This window comes from Echeneis naucrates, chromosome 22, assembly GCF_900963305.1.
Source record: "Echeneis naucrates chromosome 22, fEcheNa1.1, whole genome shotgun sequence".
In the NCBI taxonomy this organism is placed as follows: Eukaryota; Metazoa; Chordata; class Actinopteri; order Carangiformes; family Echeneidae; genus Echeneis; species Echeneis naucrates.
The window spans coordinates 1,211,524-1,230,699 of NC_042532.1; the positions used below are offsets into that span (position 1 = coordinate 1,211,524).

The following is a 19,176-nucleotide window of genomic DNA, read 5'->3' on the forward strand; positions in this document are numbered from 1 at the left end:
TGCAGTGCAAAACAGGCACATTGCAGCCACTAATACAGGGAAGGTTGTCTTGTTTTTGTTTTTTGTACAGTTTGCAAATGAAATTATTTGACTACTGTACTTTTTGTTTTATATTCAAGATATTAGCTATGATGGCACAACTGCACTCTGATGTTGCTGTTTAATAAAATGAACTGTGATTTGTCAAGATTTTTGTTGGGGCGACAGTGTCCAGTGGGGCTTGAAAATCCCCATTTGTTTGAGATCCACTGAATTAGACCATATCTGTGGGGCTGTTAGCATTTAAACAACATATGCTACAAGAAATAGTAAAAATTTAATGTGCCCTGGTTGGCATGCATATTGCATTGATCAGTCACATAGATACATGGACATTCCTGCAACTGGACGTCCTAAATATTATTTAACTTTCTCACCTCAACAGTCAACCATGAGTAGTAGTATGTTTGGAGGCAGGATGGATTCTTTTTGAAATGATCATTGTTTAATTTGTGAAAACTGATTAAACACCTTTTAAACACTTCAGGAAATGCAGACAGAGCTGAACAAACAGATAGAGCTGATCTAATGGTAACTGATTTCATCTGCCTTTATTTTTGGTTGAAATAAAAACTTCCTTTGTTTAATTTGAAGTTTGATATCCATAAGAAAAATCGCAATTAGCCACAACATTAAGACCAATGACAAATGAAGTGAATAATATTTAAAAGGGGACTACCATTGTAGCTGATAGCGTAATGGGGGAGTTTTTATATATATATATATATATATATATATATATATATATATATATATATATATATATATACACACACACACACACACACACACACACACACACACACACACACACACACACACACACACACACAAGAGGCAGCAAGTGAAATTTAATCCTGAATAAAATCCTGAATTCTCATTCATCCAGTGGTTTCATAATTCTACTGTATTTATACCGCACCTAGACCCACTTTCCAACCAGAGAAGACAATATTGGATTTTATTTATATAAAATGCACTACAGGACATTGATTTCCATACCAAGATTAAAAAGGGGCTGTTTCCATATGGGAAAAGACTCAGTTTGAACTTTTCAACCTGTGGTGGAACAAGGTAGAGACAGTGATTATGGCCTATGATGAAATATTGGTTAATAATAGTTACAAAGTCTATTCAACAGATAGTGTGATAGTGATCTGAAAATCTTTTGCAATCACATTATCAGTGGGAGGCATTTTGAAATTAAGCTCAGCTTTAATCTGAAATCATAACACAGGTCTCCTCCATCATTACAGAAGGCTTTAATTCTTTTTTGGCATCTGCTTGTTAATTTTAAATGATGAACATTGCACATTAACTTGAAAGCTGTGATATCTTCTTTCTGGAATATTTATTCCTTTTTCAGTTGATAACACGGCATTTTAGTGTTTGTATTGTATAGTTTAATATGATGTAAATATGTTCCAGACATCAGTCATCTTTGCACAATGCTTCAGCCTTTGTCCTTTTAATGTCTCTTGACAGTGCAGTTTTGGCTGATACCACTGGGTGGGAGGGTTGTGCTAAATATCAGTGAGCTACAGTACAATAGTGGTTCGCATCCTTTTTTTCAGTTTCTTTCAGTGTATCCCCTGTAAATATTTTTTTGGCTGAGTACCCTGTAACCAGCACAAACCAGTAAAATAAAAAAAAAAAGAAAAAGGCCTTAAACACTGTTTCATCAGTGTCTGATTTATTCAACTTTGCAACTGTGCGAAACCTTGCATTCTCTTATTCAGAAATAAAAAATTCTCAAAATAAATATGGACTTATAAGAAATGAGAAGTTAAGAAAAAAGTAAAGAATTATGCATATAATAATAATAATAATAATCGTCAACCTAAAGTGTCCTCGTTGAGGTTAATAATAAAGATCTGTTTTTAAACTGAATTCATGAAATCAGTTGTTAAGCATATAAACACAAAAGAATCATTTGTGTACAGAAATGTTCACAAAAAATAAATCTCATATCTAATCTCTTCTTTAAGGATCAAAAATTAGATTGATGTATGACATGCTTCACTGAGGATCTTAGTCATTTTTGATGGCAGGGAGGCAAATGCTGTGATCGAGCTTTTATCCTGGCACTACCTGTTTCTCTGCTTTGTTTTGATCAGTCATTGCAGGGACAGAGGCCTCACATACATATGTGGAGGCAAAGGGTAGTAGCTACTCAAAAGTTTTCTGAGTCTGGATAAGGTAAACATCATCTGGAGGCCACAGTCAGATGACAATTCCAGTAGTTTTTCCTGATAAGTGGCAAGTAGATTGTTTGCTGCAGAAAAGAGAAATTTGTTTCTGACCCAATCCAGCTGTGCAGATTTGTCCTCTATGTCAGGTAAGTAGGAATGAAAATCTTGAATCAAGGTGGTCAAATGTGCCACAATGACTGAGTTGAGTAGAGCTCTGTACATATCTTCAAGATATATACCTGCAAGAGAATCATCCACCTTAAGAAAAATAAGTGAAATTCTCCTGAACACGGGCCCCTTTCCAAAGCTCGGATTTCTTCAGGAAGTCACCTACCTTATCATACAAGTTTAAAATGCTGATGTCCGTGCCCTGTAAAGACATATTCAGTTCGTTCAGCTTACCGAAGATGTTTGCCCGATAGTACAACTTTGCGAGCCAATTTGTGTCCTAGAACAAGTTGGCATGGGGAGGATTTGTGCTCAATCAGAAAGGTGTGTACTGTAGATCCAATTCCAACAACCGGTTTAGTATTCTCCCTCGAGAGGGCCAGTGCACCTCTGTGTGCAGCAGCAGCTGCGTGTCTTCAGCTCCCACAATTTCACAATGGTGGTGAAACAGACGTGCATTAAGTGGCCTTGACTTGATGGAAGTTACTGTTTTGATACTGTTTCGTCTGTACAGAGGCTGCTACACAACTTCCAGCCGAGGCCGTTTTCACAGAAGGTGTTGACAACATTAAAAATATCCTCTCATGTTCTCCCCTTCAAATTTTGCAAAGTAGTATTTGCTCGTAAATGTCATTATCGACGTATCTCACAAAAAGCAACAGGTTGTGCGTTTCCACTGACATCGGTAGACTCATCCAGTTGAAGGGAAAAAGAGTCCCCAAGTTTTCTGACAACTTTCTCGACAATTTCTCTTCCCATTTTGTCTATTCTGCGTGAGTCATTTGACATAGACACAGACTTAAATTTCTTCACCACGTTTTTGTCCAGCATGGTCTCAGCTAGTGCAAAACATCTGAGAGGAGCAGCTCTTTGCCTATAGTGATTTCTTGGCTTTAGCTATTAGCAGCAACATTGCATACGATGCCTCCAGGGCTGATGTTGTGAAGGCTTTCCACATTTCGTTTCCTGAACTGAGAAAGTTTCCTCTTAAAAAAAAAAAAACCCTCAAGTGACCTGTTACCAGTGTGATATGCATGTTTTGTTGTGAGATGGCGCTGGAGGTGTGCTGGCTTCATGCGACTGTTGGCTAATTTATCCCCACATAAAAAAAACCCACAATACCATGGGTGGATTGCAGCTTGTGGGCGTAAATCCCATCAAGACATTCTTCCAAACATTGTTGAAATTTGGCTGGCTGTGTTTTCGCTTTCTTTGGCACTTGTCTTTTCAGCAGCGCTGTTGCTATGCTTCCACATCTCCATGTATTGAGTTGATGATGGCAGTGATTGGCAGGCAATGCCATATGAAATATGCCAGTTTGGGTCATGCCATCCTGGTATAAGTGAGACGCTAGCTTTTCAGGATAGTGAAACATTAACTGAATGGGAAATTTATCTTATGAACCTGCATTACACTCGTATTTTTATGAAATATTTGTTATATAATACATTTACAGGGCCACTGAATTGATGCTATTTTTAACATATATTTTTAAAATTCTCACGTACTCTTAACCCCCATTTGAGAAGCACTGAGCTAGAAAAAGAGCTGAAGTACTGAGGGAGTTTACATCATAGGCCACTTGTTGCTGGGTTCAGTTATGCTGGGAATATGGTGAGTTATAATAACTATTCATAATTGGTTTCTGACAGTTTATTGGCAGTTAATGTTAGTAGTGCACCCTACCACACATAAGCTTTTTGGCATTTGTTTGTGTTTGCTGGCACACACAGAGTGACAAGAGACACCTTCACACAATACAAAATCAATGGAGAGCTCTTGATTGTTTTTCCCTCCGCGGGCGTGGCTTTTGGAGAATGACACGTTGCACACGGTCTCAGATGTGGTACAACGCGCTGATGTCACGCAAGCGATAGAAGAAGGAGGGGGAAGGTGTGTTTGACTTTAGCAAAGGGAAGATGGAGGAAAGACGTGATGACGACGAAAGCGAAGATAAAGATAAATGTTGATTGTCTAAAAAATTTAAGTAATTGTCCATTATTAAGTGAAATGTCTTATTTTCTCATATACATTATTAATTGCTCTTTAACTAAACAAAAATATGTTTTATCCAATTGCTTGAGTAATCGATGGAATTTTCAGTAGAATACTTATTACTAATTATTTGAGAACTGTAGCCCGAATAAGCCTCTGAATGCTTAATTGTTTTGCTCTATTCTTATTGTCGAGCTATTATTTTTGTCAATTAAGTGGTATTGGTCACCTGAGATAGTAATTAAACTGGATTGTATTCGCAAAGAGAGAAAGAAAAAGAGACAGATAGATATAAAGATAGGCAGAGAGAAATTGATTTACTTTACAGACTGATGGAGACAGAGAGTCTACATCAATTTTTAAAGGCTCTTTATCATGTAAACACTTCCCAACATACTGTGTGGTATGATTTTGGCAGTGGAGCCATCTAAGCATTAATTTCTAATTATATTTCCTTTTATTTCTATTTTCTTTTCAATATGTTTTGGGTTGCTCGCGAATTACAACTAACACACAACAAAAAAAGTCTGGCCCTGTCTTAAGTCTCTAATGTGGTCTGGACAGAGCTGGAATTAGGACATGGTTCACTTACCTTTATAAAAACAAAGGTTTTACGCCTTTTCTGACCCCCAAATGTCCAAAATGTAAATGTGAATTTATACATCCCTCAGATGGGCATATTGCATCCTATCTCTTTGACCCATACACAAACAGAGATGTAAAAAAACAACAAAGGTTCATTGGCATTCAGGCGATGATCTGTCTCTGCAGAAGACGCTTCTGCCCCAAAGGCTGATTTCATTCCTTTGAAAGAAACAGTTGGCTCTAATTGTTAATTCGTACATTGCACAGATGTAAACGTGAACACACACGTCAAGGTTTTACGATATTAGTGAAGACCTGTTGTTGACGTAATGCATGTATTAAGCCCTCTCCTAACTTAAGCCTAAACCTGATTCTAATTAAAACCTGGTTTAGTGGCATCACAGAAACATAGTAGAATCAACATGCACACACGTGCCCCCTGTCGTTCTACAGTGGGTGCATGATGGATTACCTGCATCTTTGGATGCTAATGCATCAAGAGCTCAATTATCTTTTGCTCTGTCTCTCTCTTTCTCTCTCTCTCTCTCTCTCTCTCCCTCTCTCTCCCTAATTGACTATGTTTGGTTGAGATTTCTGTGTTTTCACAAAAACAATGTTCAAAATTATTAAATCAGCAGCCAAATCTTTTTTCCTCTGTTGGATTTGCAGCTAACAAACTGATAATAATGTAATTATTAGTCAGTTACAGTTCAGTTTTCATCCTTATGTCTATGTTCACATTGCAGGCCCCAAAGGCCTTTTTCCCCTCCAAAATCTCTGAAACCCCGCCGAATGTGACTGAGATCTGACTATTTCAAGACAGTGTTAATGGCACAAATCACATGGAATCTGACCTTTTCTAATCTGATTTTGACAGCTTTCATATATGGTTCTAAATCAGTCTGGTTAGCCATGCTACCTTTATTAAATTCCAATACATAATTTTTATGTAACTTTGGATCAACAACATAATCATTGTGTGCTGACGGGCGTCTCAAAAGAAAAATAAACATGCCAGACAGCGGTGACGGAGGTACTGTACTTAGTGGAGGGACAATCAAATGTTAGACGGTGTTTGAGGTGACACATCTGCCTGCTTCTACTGCACAATGACATAAAATTTAAACTGTAAATGCTAAAATCTATGGCTTCCATTTCTGTTAATTTAGATTTTTCTTTTTTTTTTTTACTTTTAACTTTAGCTTTTTGTTTTTCTGCACTTATGGGTCAAATCAGGGGCAGGACCAGTTCACATTGAAGTCCAATGTTTTAAATGATAATGCATGAAAAATCTGACATAGAAAGAATCCAAATTGAACACTAAGGCCTGCAGTGTGAACCTAGTCTTTGTTATAGACTATTGTCTATATTGTCAGCTTGTTCTTTCTAGAACAAGCTGAGCCTTGTTCTAGAAAGTCCTTCAGGACTCAACAATTATTATTTCCAACAAGTCATCTCAGGGACCGAAGAAGCTTTCTTGTCCTGCAACTGAAGAAATGAGACTAAATTTAAATCCCTAAGCGTGTTTCTGATGCACAAAAAAGACCTTGGTCTGGTCTAGTGCATAAAAAAGATGAATGCAGTTTGTGAACTTTAGGAAACAGGAATACAAGACTGAAGGAATACTGACTGATACTGTTAGTAACAGTTTGAAAAGTAATTTTGGTTGACCTGAACTTAAGAATAGCAGGATACTGTAGATGACATAGGAAACAGGACATTCTCCATCGTAAACTCTGCTGTTTTTTTCCCCATCCCCCTTTTCTTCCTCCAGCAAGAGAGTCAAAGAGAGCAAAGATAATTGTTTCTGAGTGTGAGTGTGAGTGTGTGTGTGTGTTTGGGGGGTTGAGAGACAGAGAAAGAGGGAGAGATACAAGCCTGGTCACATTGTTTAACTTGACAAGCATGATCTTCTGCACTCACCTGTAGAAATGAATCATTGTCACTGCTGGACTGCCACACACACAGAGCAGCTACTCACCTTTAGAGGTGAGATATAATGTGACCACTCTACTTCACCCTGAGGTGTGTGCGTGTCTGCTTGTGTGCGTGCATTCCTGTGCATGCGTGTGTGTTTTTAGGGGTCATGTGTTGGTATGAGGCACAATGGAAGAGTTCCAGACTAGTGGAACTCTTCCATTGTGCCTATCAACTCTAGTTGGCCTATCATCACACACCATGTCATCAAGTTTCTGAAGTGCACCACACATTCAGATAGCAGAGGATATTTTAACTTGCGCTATTTTAACAGCTATCCTATCATTCCATAAATGAAACATAAAACTGTGTATAATTTAGGAGCAGTTCAACATGCCGAAAGCACATCAGGCCTTACTGCTACCTCTTTTTCTGTCACATCTGCTAGTAGACCTATTTGTTTCAACTTAAATATTTTCAGTGGATAAAGCTTAAGTGTCAACTCACTGAAACTCCCCCCTTTGGTTTGTGAACTTGTGAAGCATATTTGAGATGAGATGGCAGAGCTGAGGAAGAGTGAACAGCAGGTCAGATGAAGTCTGTCAGTCCCACTGTAGCTATGCCAAATACATACCTTAATTAATGGTTTGGTTACCCCTAAATGCGGCCATAATAAAAAAAAAAAAAAAAAAAATTGTGAAAAAATACTGCAAATAAATAAATACTGCATCCGTCAGCTCACAACTTTGCTGATTAATCAAGTGAGATGTAGGGCTATTTTCCAACCAGTGGTGGTGTCCCCTGATGGCCATGAGATAGAATTCAAGTTTAATGTTTCTCAGCAGTAGCTTCACTTTTCTGACTATTCTCCTGTTGATAGTGTTAGACCAGAAATTGTTGGAGGTCAATAGAGGAAGTGCACTTTTTGGCTTTAAAAAATGTATATAATACTTTGTTGAAGAATACACGAAACTAGGGACTGACACCATAAAGTTATTAGGAAATTGTTTACTGAGGCAATATATCATATGACAAGTGGGGCTATTTTAACATAGACATCAATAAATCCATGGGTCTGATAGAGTAGCCATGATCTTGGACTTTGCAGCATGTGGGCTATCAGATAACACTATTATCAGTGTCAGTGTAATTCCACCTGCTGAAATTAAAGAGAAGCTGGTGATGGTGCAGGACATGACCCCACACTTTAGAGTCAGTCCACTAGAGAATGACGGCCATCCAGTCAGAGCGCAGACCTTGAAACTAGACATGAAGACCTAGCTTCAGGTTATTGGAGCCAAAGGTGGTTAAACAATTAAGTCCATAGGATTGCTTATTTCTTCAAGCAGCATAATGAATATTCAGTGGCTGTGTTCAATAAAAACAGATGGCAATTTTTGTATCCATGCATTCTACCAAACTTCTCTTCCTCTCTCCATCTCTCCTGATTTAGTTTAGGACAGCATAAATGGCTGATGTAGGTGGTGTGGCTGTGGCTTTAAATGGAGAAACTGGTGGCACTGGTGGTTGCATAGTCTCCAACACTAACACAGACACACATGCAGCCCCAAATTGATGAGGCAGATTTATGATGGCTGCTGGCCACAACAAATTAAGTTGACAGTGATATATAGGGGGGGGCACTCCACTAGCAGACCACACACACACACACACACACACATATATATATGCCCGTCCCAGCAATGGCCCCCCACTCCCAGACCTTCTTGTTAGGTGTCCCTGTCATGTCAGGGAGCTCCCCCAATTCCCCACAGCATGCCTGTATAATACAATTCCTCAAACTGATTAGTGTTTTGTTTTTTTTTTTTCTCTCTCTCTCTCTTCCTTGCCCGCACTTTTTTCCCCTCCATCTCCAGACTCATCCTGCTGCCAATAAGCTGGCCCTGAAAGACTGCTTCACGTTTGATGACTACAGGTCAGTGTGTGTGTGTAGGTGCGGTCCTCACCTTGTTTTCAGATTCCGAATAGTGGAACAAATGCTGAAGAATCAGGGGTTGTTTTTTTGTTTGTTTTGTTGTTTTTTCCGCGTTTTTGCAGTTGAGGTGCACAATTACAGCTTTGATTTACCCAAATATTCATGTGAATAGATTATCATCAATAGATTATCATCAGATGCAAAGCTGGACATTGAAGTGCAGATACAGCAGCGACAGGGACACACAATTCCCTGTCTTGTATGAGCCTTTGATTTGGGTGAAGACAGAGTAACACACTTGCAGCAGAGACGTGTCCCTGTTTCCGGTCTCAGGGTGTGCTGGAGACAGTCCCATTTTGGATGAGGGCAGGGTACAACCTGGACAGATCGCCAGTCCATCACAGGGCTAACATACAGAGACACTCACACTCACACTCAGACCTCTGGACAATTTAGAGTCACTAATTAACCTACACACACATGTATTTGGACGGTGGGAGGAAAATGAGTTCCCGGAGGAAACCAATGGGGAGATAATGCAAACTCTGCACAGAAAGGCCCCAGGACCTTCTTGTTGTGGGGAAACAGCACTAACCACTGCGCTGACCTGCTGCCCTTCTGTGCACCATCACAGTTTTTTTCATGAACTTTCCTCTCTTCCTGCTATCCAGGATCCTTTTAAATGAGTAAAGAAAAACCGCTCTCCTGAGATTTGATTATATTTTTATGTGGCAGGTGGGCAGTGTCCTCTGTGATGACCCGTCAGAACCAGATCCCCACTGAGGATGGGAGTCGAGTCACTCTGGCCCTCATCCCCCTCTGGGACATGTGTAATCACACTAATGGACTGGTAAAGCCTTGATCGCACATAGAAATATATATTGAATACAAATATCCATGTTTTGAGTCGACATTTAAACACACACACTGAAAACATTGAATTCGGCAATAAAGCCAAACATCAATTGCAGTCTTTTCTCTGAATTTGCAGATCACAACTGGCTACAACCTGGAGGATGATCGATGTGAATGTGTGGCGCTGCAAGACTACAAGGAGAATGAACAGGTCACAGCTTCTCCTACCATTTCTGCTTATACTGACACTGTTACTGCTTAAATTAGATGCGTGGCATGTGCATAATGAATGCTGAGGAAAAACAAGTGTTTGGCTTTTAAATGAGTGTGTGTCTGCTGCGTTGCTGTTACTGCCAGCGTTATCTGTTTGCATAGGATTGTTGCATACTTAAATGTTGAAATTCTTGTTTGTAAATTTATTTTAAATTTAATTTTGAAAGTAAATGCTTTTTAAAATTCTGCTGCGGATCACTAAAATCTCAGGTTTTTGAAATCATTCTTGTTTATTGTAAAACTGTCCATAAAACTTAGGTGTAATCATAATAACTTCTGAATCCTGTCATAATTATAACATTCGAGTATCAGTATGTATAAAGCAGGTGATTGTTTCTTCCATGGTTGCAGTGAAAACAGGATATGTTAAAAGCTAATTCAGCATGAAGTCTAAGTGAGCTGAGGCGCCAATATTGAAGTAAATATAGGTTTTAAAAATCAGGCTACAGCCCATGAACATGTATAGTATTTTCACAGCCAATGTGCCCATGTCAGCCTGTGAATGTTTTGTACGTCCTCATATCCTTCATATCCGTCTTGCAGATCTACATCTTCTATGGCACAAGATCCAATGCTGAGTTGGTCATTCACAACGGCTTCTTCTTCCAGGACAACGCCCACGACCGAGTCAAGATTAAGCTGGGCGTCAGCAAGAGCGAACGTCTCTATGCCATGAAGGCTGAAGTGTTAGCACGAGCCGGCATCCCATCGTGCGTCCAAGCAGTTCTTTTTGTTACTGTTTATTTATTCGCTTTTAATTTAGGGTCAAAAGACAAACAGTCCTTCTGTTTTCTACAAGCAAAGTATCTGCATTTTTATTTCACTGCAAACCTGTAGCTTTTACCCTCAAGTCCTCAATATGGGCCAAGCAGAGCTTCGGGCTCATGATTAATTCCACATACCCTTCCTACAGCCACACCGCACTTCGCCTTCCAACAGTAGATATTTCAACCAATTAGGCTTCTCGTTGGCATAATTGAAACACATAATATAAATGTTGCAGCAGGTCTCTTTTATCATCCCTCCCCAACAAGTATCAATTTACCATCAGCTCCAGCACTTTCATCAGCAAGACGCTTAATCATTTTATCATTAGCCTCTTAATTTTATGCAGCATTTTCTGCATGGCATTTTTAATCAGATGCCTTTTAATCTCTTATTGATGACAGTCTAAATCTCAACAGTGGAAATTAAATGAAACAATCCCCGTTGTTGCTGGGGTGCTCTATTAAATTAAGAGATATGCTTGTAGATCATTTTCAAAGGAAACAGCTCTGCACTTAGTATCAGGGCAGCACTGAGATGTTGAGCGGCTGCTATCATTACACTCTTCGTTCCCTTTGCCTCCACTGTGTTTGTTTCTGATAAATTGGAATAAGTGAACACTTTTGACTGTTCATTGATAAAAAGTTAAACTTGCATCCAGTACATCACACAGTCGAACCTGTGGTATAGAGTTAACATGTTCTGCTGGAGGGATGGGCAGAGAGATAATTTAATAGGAGTAGGGGAGGTGGCAGTGATGTGATGTAATGTTTGTGCAGTGTAATAACAACGACCCCATGCTACCCATTGCCACATCGATCACTTTGCTCAAGCAGGAGGAGAATGTGCTCCTCTCTAAAATTATCTCACATGTAATGTGATGATGTAGAATAGTTTCAGCTCTAGCAGTGCAGGATTATACTTGTTCCAGAGGTTTTCTCTTCCCGAAGAGTTTTCAAACTGCAACACTAATATTATTTTCATTATTTTTGAAACCACAGAAAAGCCAGAACTTGATCCACTGTGCCTTTACTCCTACACATTGTATTTTCTCTAATCTACTATATACTATTACAAAGTGTGAGAATGCGAGTGACTCTAACAATGATCACACTATGATCTGTTAATAACTGGGCCAGTGCATCAACACTGCAACTCTGTGGGATTTTGCTGGTCTATGGGGGTTAGGACCTACTTGAAGTGGACCAACCTCACTGCACCCACACACATTAGACAGAGCAGACCTGTGCTGGTGTCAATGGGTTTATGAGCAGTGACGTGTTGCATGTCTTCGGTGTACATATTATTATTATTTATGTTTTAATGTGTCTATTAACATTATAACTCAGAATATGTGATGTTGTGTTGTAGGTCCTGTGTCTTTGCTCTCCACTGTAATGAACCCCCAATTTCAGCCCAACTCTTGGCCTTCCTCAGAGTCTTCTGCATGACTGAGGGTAAGACATACACATGCTCAATAACAGCAATACTAGCGACGGGAGTTTCCCTTTGGAACCTCCAAGCCAGAAACCTGGTAGCAAACTCTAAAACAATGCATACCACATTTTCCCACGCTCCTCTGGGAATGTCAAACAATTAGATCCTCTGCATACACCAAAGGCAAAAAGATGGAGGAAGTAGAGGTAGAGGGAAAGAGCAAGACTTGTCCATTCCCAAGCCGCTTAATTGATCAAGGCAAGCCACCAGATGTGTGGAGGGAGAAATTCAATGAGGATTGCAATATTCATCAGCATGAATGCAGAACACTGTCATCATATATCCCAAACCACACAGGGCCACATCCTCCTCTGTCACGGGACTCCTCTTCATGACCCTGCTAAATACATATTTTCTCCTGAATGTTAATCTTAAATGGCCCAACACCTGTGTGTGGGTGTGTTATCATCTCTTGTATGCATGTGTTTCACCATTTCTTAACCGATGCAATATGATGGAATAGCGTGTGCACACTCCAAGGCGCTACTCTTTTCCTCTTGCATCTTCCCATGTAACTGAGTTCCCCTCACATCCTCAGATCAGAGGTAGCAGCAGACTGTCTGTGACTGTTTTACACTTTTTACTAAAATCCTGTTCATGATTCAAGGAAATAGAGTGCAGGATCAGACTGCTCTTAAGCTTTCTTATATTTTCATTTCATCGTGTCCAAAATAAGATGAATATGGTATTCCAGGTAAAAACTTGGAACCAGTGGGAATTCATTGGTATTACATTAAATAATTAATGTTATTGCAACATCAATAACAAATTCCAAGCATTGATGACCTTGTTGTATTTGTTTTCAACTATTATATTATTATATTATAATATATTATAAGATTCAAATATGCAAGTGTGGACCTATAGTGTGTAGCCTGAATCTGTTGAGTCTCAATCTTTAAAATATTATTTGTCATAATTAATACCAGGTTCAGGACTTGGTGAAGATTGATCTAAAACAGCTCAGACTACCAGTTTATACTACTCAATCAAGATGACCGGAGCGTTTTCTGACTCCAATAAAACTCCCATGAAGTCATTCTGACTTTGAGTATTTAGTCTGTGTGTGTGAAAATCAGTTCAAGTCCAGCATTAGAGCCCTCTTCCACCTCACTGCATTCACTGAATGAGAGATGCTAACATTTAGCTATATTTCAGAGGAACTGAAGGACTACCTGCTTGGCGAACATGCTATTAATAAGATCTTCACCTTGGGCAACAGCGAGTTCCCTGTGAGCTGGGACAACGAGATCAAGTTGTGGACTTTCCTGGAGACTCGAGCCACTCTGCTGCTTCAGACTTATAAGACCACTTCAGAGGTCAGTCAAATGGAAGCAAAGTTAAACTGTAGATCATTTTAATGATTTTAAGGATTCAGTAAACTTCAAAGCAACTAAAGTATCATTGACGCATTCTGAAATACTACAAAAAATGTGCCATTTCGTAGTTGTTGAGTCCAGAAGAAACAAGCTGTTGCCTCTCCTCAGTTTTGCAATCAGAAATGGGGCTTTGGCAGCTGTCTGAATATCAATCAGGACCTTAAATCAAAACGAAATTAATCATGTCACCTGAAATTGCTCATTCTTACAATCATTTGTCAACTTTCTCTTGTCTTTTCTTCTATCTCTTGGCCTGGACCATTCCAGGAGGACCGTTCCATGCTGGAGAAACCTGATCTATCTGTGCACTCTCGTGTGGCCATCCAGCTCCGTCTAGCTGAGAAGCAGATTCTGGAGAAGACATCAGCTAGTGGACAGGCAAAACGTCTGCACTTTCAGAAAAAGCTGGAGGAGGGTGCACCTATACCACGATATGAGGAAAGTGACATTGCCTTGCTGGAGAATTCTGATGCAGATGCAAAGCTTCCCATCATCCTGCGCAAGCTGGAGGAAGTGGAAGAAGGCCAGGAAATTGAGGTGGGAGAGGACAGTCACCTTCTGAATAGGGCGAAGGTCTTGTATGGGTTGGAGGCTAATGGTGAGCCAGTGCTGGAAGAGAACAAGGCGAAAGTCAGCAAAGATGTTCATTCAACTTTGGATTCGACTGGAAGTTCAACCCAGAAAGGCGAAAGAAATGTGGCTGATCGGACTGAAGAGAATCCCAAAGAGGAGTGAATAAATATGTTCCACATGCAGCCACAGCCCATGCTATTTTATTTATTTTTGTGTCTCTTAAATGACCCAAAAATATAGAAGGTGAAATAAAAGAAGGCAAAAAGGCCTGGAACTTTTCAGTTCCAAGTGTGGCTTTTAGCTGATCACTGCTGAACAGGTCATAATAATAACTAGCATTGGTTTCAATTTGAAATATAGGTTAATATTTAAAAGTGTTGGTGCCTACAGCATAGAAAGAAGGCAGGGGTACAGAACAGCTCCCAAAAGATAGTTAGACGTATAAAAATAGTTAGGCGAATGTTATTTCCACAAAGCCAAAATTTCTGAAATCTCATGAGTTGGTTAGTACTGCAGTTTGTCTCTATGTGTGTCCACTGTATTTTTAGTTGACAATCTGGTACACAACAATTTTGGGCTGTTGTGCTGAGTTAAACACATCACTGTCATTTGTGGTCTGTTTCAGCCTGGAATCATTTAAAGCTAACAACTGAAGGAAACAGAAACTGCTCTCATTACCCTCTGAGATTAACAATTGTTTCTGACAGACACAAATGGAAGATGCTTTTTGCTTTCTCTGTGAAACATTTTGATTTATTCTGTCAAATTGCAAATTTTTAGTCACTGCATAGCTCACATTGCTTCAGCTTTTAAGAGACACAAAGTTCTCTTTTTTTCTTTTGTGTTTTGAAAGTACTTTTATGAATGTAGTTCTTTCATGTTTTAAGGAGTATCTGTGGACGTCACTTAAAGGGACTGATGTGTGACCCACTGTTGTTGCCCCTGACAAAGCCATATACCTGACTCTGTGATTTTTGAAATTAATTAATTAATTTATTTATTTTGACCGCCTTAAACAAGGGAATTTCATAATGACACTTTTTCTATGAAAAGCAAGAAAGCACTGTCAGAAAGTAGAGACTGTCTTTGGCTAGCGTAGAGTGCAGGTGGCCCCACTGACAGACGGATAAAGTAACTGCTGATACATTGTGGAGCTGCTTTTTTCCTTCAGTGCCACTGCACAACACAATTTGCCTGTTTTTAATACAGTTTGACAAAATATTTCATCCTCATCACACCATGGAGTTGTTTTCGGTTTCATCACATAACCAGTGTATTAAACTTTGTTCAGCTGATAACAAGTGGTTGCATATCAGGAAGATCATTAAATGATCAGTGCTTTTGATGGGAATGGATTAATTTAAGGGCAGCACAGCGGTGTAGGAGTTAGCACTATTGCACCACAATAAGAAGGTCACAGGTTCAGTTCCCGGCCTGGGTTCTTTCTGTGTGGAGTTTGCATGTTCTCCCCGTGTCTGCGTGGGTTTCCTCAAGGTACACCAGTTTCGTCCCACCATCTAAAGACATGCATGTCTAGGTTAACTGGTGACTCTAAATTGTCCTTAGGTCTGAATGCAAGTGTTAGTGGTTGTTCGTCTCTGTCTGTCTCTGTATGTTGGCCCTGTAATTGACTGGCGACCTGTCCAGGGTGTACCCCACCCTTGTCCAGAGCGTTGGCTGAGATTGGCTCCAATACACCCAGAAATGGAGAAGTGGTGCAAGACGGATGGCTGGATTAACTTAAAGCAGAAAAAGAGTGAAAACCCAACAAATGGTGTCCAGCTTCAAGACTAATAGTAGTCCAACTGCTAACTAAACTGCTTCTGAACCAGGTGACTGTTTACCTCTCGACATTTTTGGTCATTTTGGCCATAAACAGGCAGAGTCACTGTCTCTTTCTCATTCTCATGCATTACATATCTCAATCCTTCACATTGACAGAAATAAGAAGACATTAGTGGTGAAAGGTCAAGTTCGTAGTGACCTCAGAACTGCTGTTTTGAGCCTTTTAAAGGTAAAACTTTAAAACATCTACAAATTGGGTGCTGAACATTTACTTCAATGAGTGATTTGGATCTTGGTGGAGTAAGGTCACAGTCAATGTCAGGTGCCCTGACACTATGACACTATGACTGCTCAATGCAATAAAAGATTGTGGTGCGGGCATCAGCTTGTGGACAGGCCAAACGTCTGCCCTTCCAGAAGAAACTGGACAAGGGCGCACTGCTGCCACACAACAGGGAAAGCGATATCTCATACAACCGTAAGGCACTTCTCCAGACCTCAACCTCCTCCAAGCATCCTCTGACCATGTCTTATGTCCTCAACCTGCCCTAGTCTTCTGGTTAAAGGTCATGGAGTCAGTGGACAGCCTTCTCTAAACAGAAACTGAACTTACCAACTGCTAATCATACATGGCCACCTGTTAGCATGTGATTGCGGGTCCGTATCTATTGTAGTTAAAAGAATTTAACCAAACTCCAATAAACTGAAGGGAATCTGGAGGGAAGGGAAGGGAAGGGAAGGGAACTGAAATAGTAATGGCCTTACTTTACACTGAAGGGAAGTGGAAGGGAATGTCTGAATTCCTGTCAGACTAGATAAGTTTGAACTCCTACATCTACATGTAATGTGGAACTGTTAAAGATTGAACTAGTCACTCTTTGGTTCACCTTAAGCCTCCAACGTTTCATCCAGAGGAGACAAGACGCAGCTGTATTCAACCAATCAGGAGCCAGCTGTAATGATACTAAACTCTGACTCGCACATATTCATATCCTGTGAAGTTTCCTCCTACAGTTACTTTATGTGAAGATATGATTCACACCCTCTTGTCTAGTAATGTGCTTTCTAAACAAAACAGGAGTACACGAGCCTGAGAGATGAGCAGATATGGCAGAGCTTGTAAATAAATTAATGATGATGTTTTTGGGTTTTTTTCTATTGTCTTATTAATCGAGTTGTGTTTTTGTTTGTTTTTTTTTTTTGTTTTTTTTACATTACATCACTTAATATTTACCTATAACTATATAGCTAAATTTTTTTACTTCAATGATTCATTAATAGATTTATTTGATTAACCAGGTTGTTGGCAGTTTTTTGTGAAACAACTGAGCGGTTGATTGATGAGCTGTCTTTGCACTGATTGCCACATGACAGAAATGTGGCAATGAGAGTTGTGGCTTTAAAGGATGTAAAATGTCTCCACAATTCCAGCTTTTGACTGTGATGTTGTTAACCAAACTCCAAATGCTATATATATATATATATATATATATATATATATATGTATATGTAAAATCAATGGATAACTTGCCTTAAAACTTTTTACTTTCTCACAGACACACAAAGCGGTTGTGGATCTCTGTGATTTAGAGGCCACTCGTAGGTTCAGGGGTCACTTCTTGGTTCTGTGAACCCTGCCATGATTGAACCCTGCCTGACTGAAACTGGTGGTCCTGTTCCATCCACCAGGTTGTATTAAAATGAGTGTGCGTGACCTCATTGCTGCTGCATCTCAGGATGCTTTTGTTCTGTGTCACATCTGAATTGTCACTTTTCTTTCTGCCACACTTCTTCACAAATCCATATTTTTTTTATGCAATGCTGTCAATTTGCTGCTTTTCTGTTAGACATCTGTGTGTGTGTTAGCGCGTGAATTTGTCCACTTAAAACCTCAGTTTGCCAGTGCTTGTCTCAGAGCTCTTAGCTTTCACCATACTCCTCTGTGAGCGCCTTGCCCTCCAGCAGGCCCCTCATTGCCTCACTCTACACAATAATTGTGATTATACAATCAGAAGCAGCTGATTATGAAGCTTCTCACAGTCAGAGATTAGTCAGAGAAACTTAATTTCATTTCTCATCAGATGTGTGCTATTTTGTTTTTAAACCTTCAGCCACACTCACTCTGCAGTGGGTCACCATCTATTATTTGTTTCTTTGTCTGCCTGTTGAGGTAAGGGGTTATTTCCTGTAACCCCCCCCCCCTCCCTTTGGCCCATGCCGTATTACAAATTTCTAAAAGAAACATTATCTTAAATCATTTAATTCAGGGCAGTTACATTTTTAAATGTCCCATTTATAATTCATTTGTGTCTTGGATAAAAACCCTTAAATCCTTTAATATTTTATTATAATAGGCACTGGGGTGGGCAGTGGGGTGCGAGGCATGCCCAGTATTTAGTACATGCTGTGACAGTGCAGGGAAAAGACCCCAGTCCTGGGACCAGCACTCCCAACAACCCTTGCCCTATGAATAATAAACTTCCATCCATATTAATATACGGTATAATATACGATGCTCCAACCTAACTGTGAGATGGCATTATTGTCATGAAAATGTTTACTAATGTTTGGGGGGTTAAAAGTAAGGCCATTACTATTTTAGCAAAGCAAACTTGAATTGAATGTGATGGAAAGACAAGTACATTGTTTTTGCTCTTGGTACCATCTGCTACCTCACTGCACCAGCAACTACACAATGAGTTCAACACAAAATCTACATCACCACATTTCATTGTCTATCATTGTCACAATTTTCTACGAAGCACTAACGCAACTTGATTTGGCACATTCACTTTTAACTGGATGCGTTTGTGTCCCGTGGTTAAAATGCTGTTGGAACCAGTGTTATAGCCACTGTTATACTGTATATATATATGAGAAGATATAATAAAATTAGAAGATGTATAATTTAATAAGAATTGAAATGAAATAAATAACTAAAATCATGCATACACACCGGGGCAGGTTTTTTGGGAGGTTTATTCCTCTCCACTGTCACCATGTGCTGCTCATGCTGTATGATACTGTGAAATCTCAACCTGATTCTATATAGCCTTGATAAAATAATAATATAATATATGTTTTACTTTGATGCTGTCCAAATATAACTGGACTGTGGTCTGACCGTGTAGTAGCTGATCAAAAAAGCTGCCTGTCTAAGAAATAGAAATGAAATGTGGCCTTTTTTCTAGATTTTTTTTTTCACTATACCACAATC

The 19,176-nt window shown here is 39.5% G+C and overlaps 1 protein-coding gene across 1 annotated transcript in view; it reads left to right on the forward strand.

Moving 5' to 3' along the window:
• The window catches only part of setd3 (SET domain containing 3, actin histidine methyltransferase), a 37,680-nt gene extending 18,867 nt beyond the window's left edge, over positions 1 to 18,813 (forward strand). The window contains exons 7-13 of the mRNA XM_029494365.1: positions 8,774 to 8,832; positions 9,568 to 9,682; positions 9,824 to 9,898; positions 10,504 to 10,670; positions 12,097 to 12,182; positions 13,381 to 13,541; positions 13,869 to 18,813. Of these exons, the coding sequence (XP_029350225.1) occupies positions 8,774 to 8,832; positions 9,568 to 9,682; positions 9,824 to 9,898; positions 10,504 to 10,670; positions 12,097 to 12,182; positions 13,381 to 13,541; positions 13,869 to 14,336 (1,131 nt within the window). The 3' untranslated portion in view covers positions 14,337 to 18,813. The remainder of the gene's footprint in view (positions 1 to 8,773; positions 8,833 to 9,567; positions 9,683 to 9,823; positions 9,899 to 10,503; positions 10,671 to 12,096; positions 12,183 to 13,380; positions 13,542 to 13,868) is intronic.
• The last annotated feature ends 363 nt before the right edge of the window (positions 18,814 to 19,176 follow it).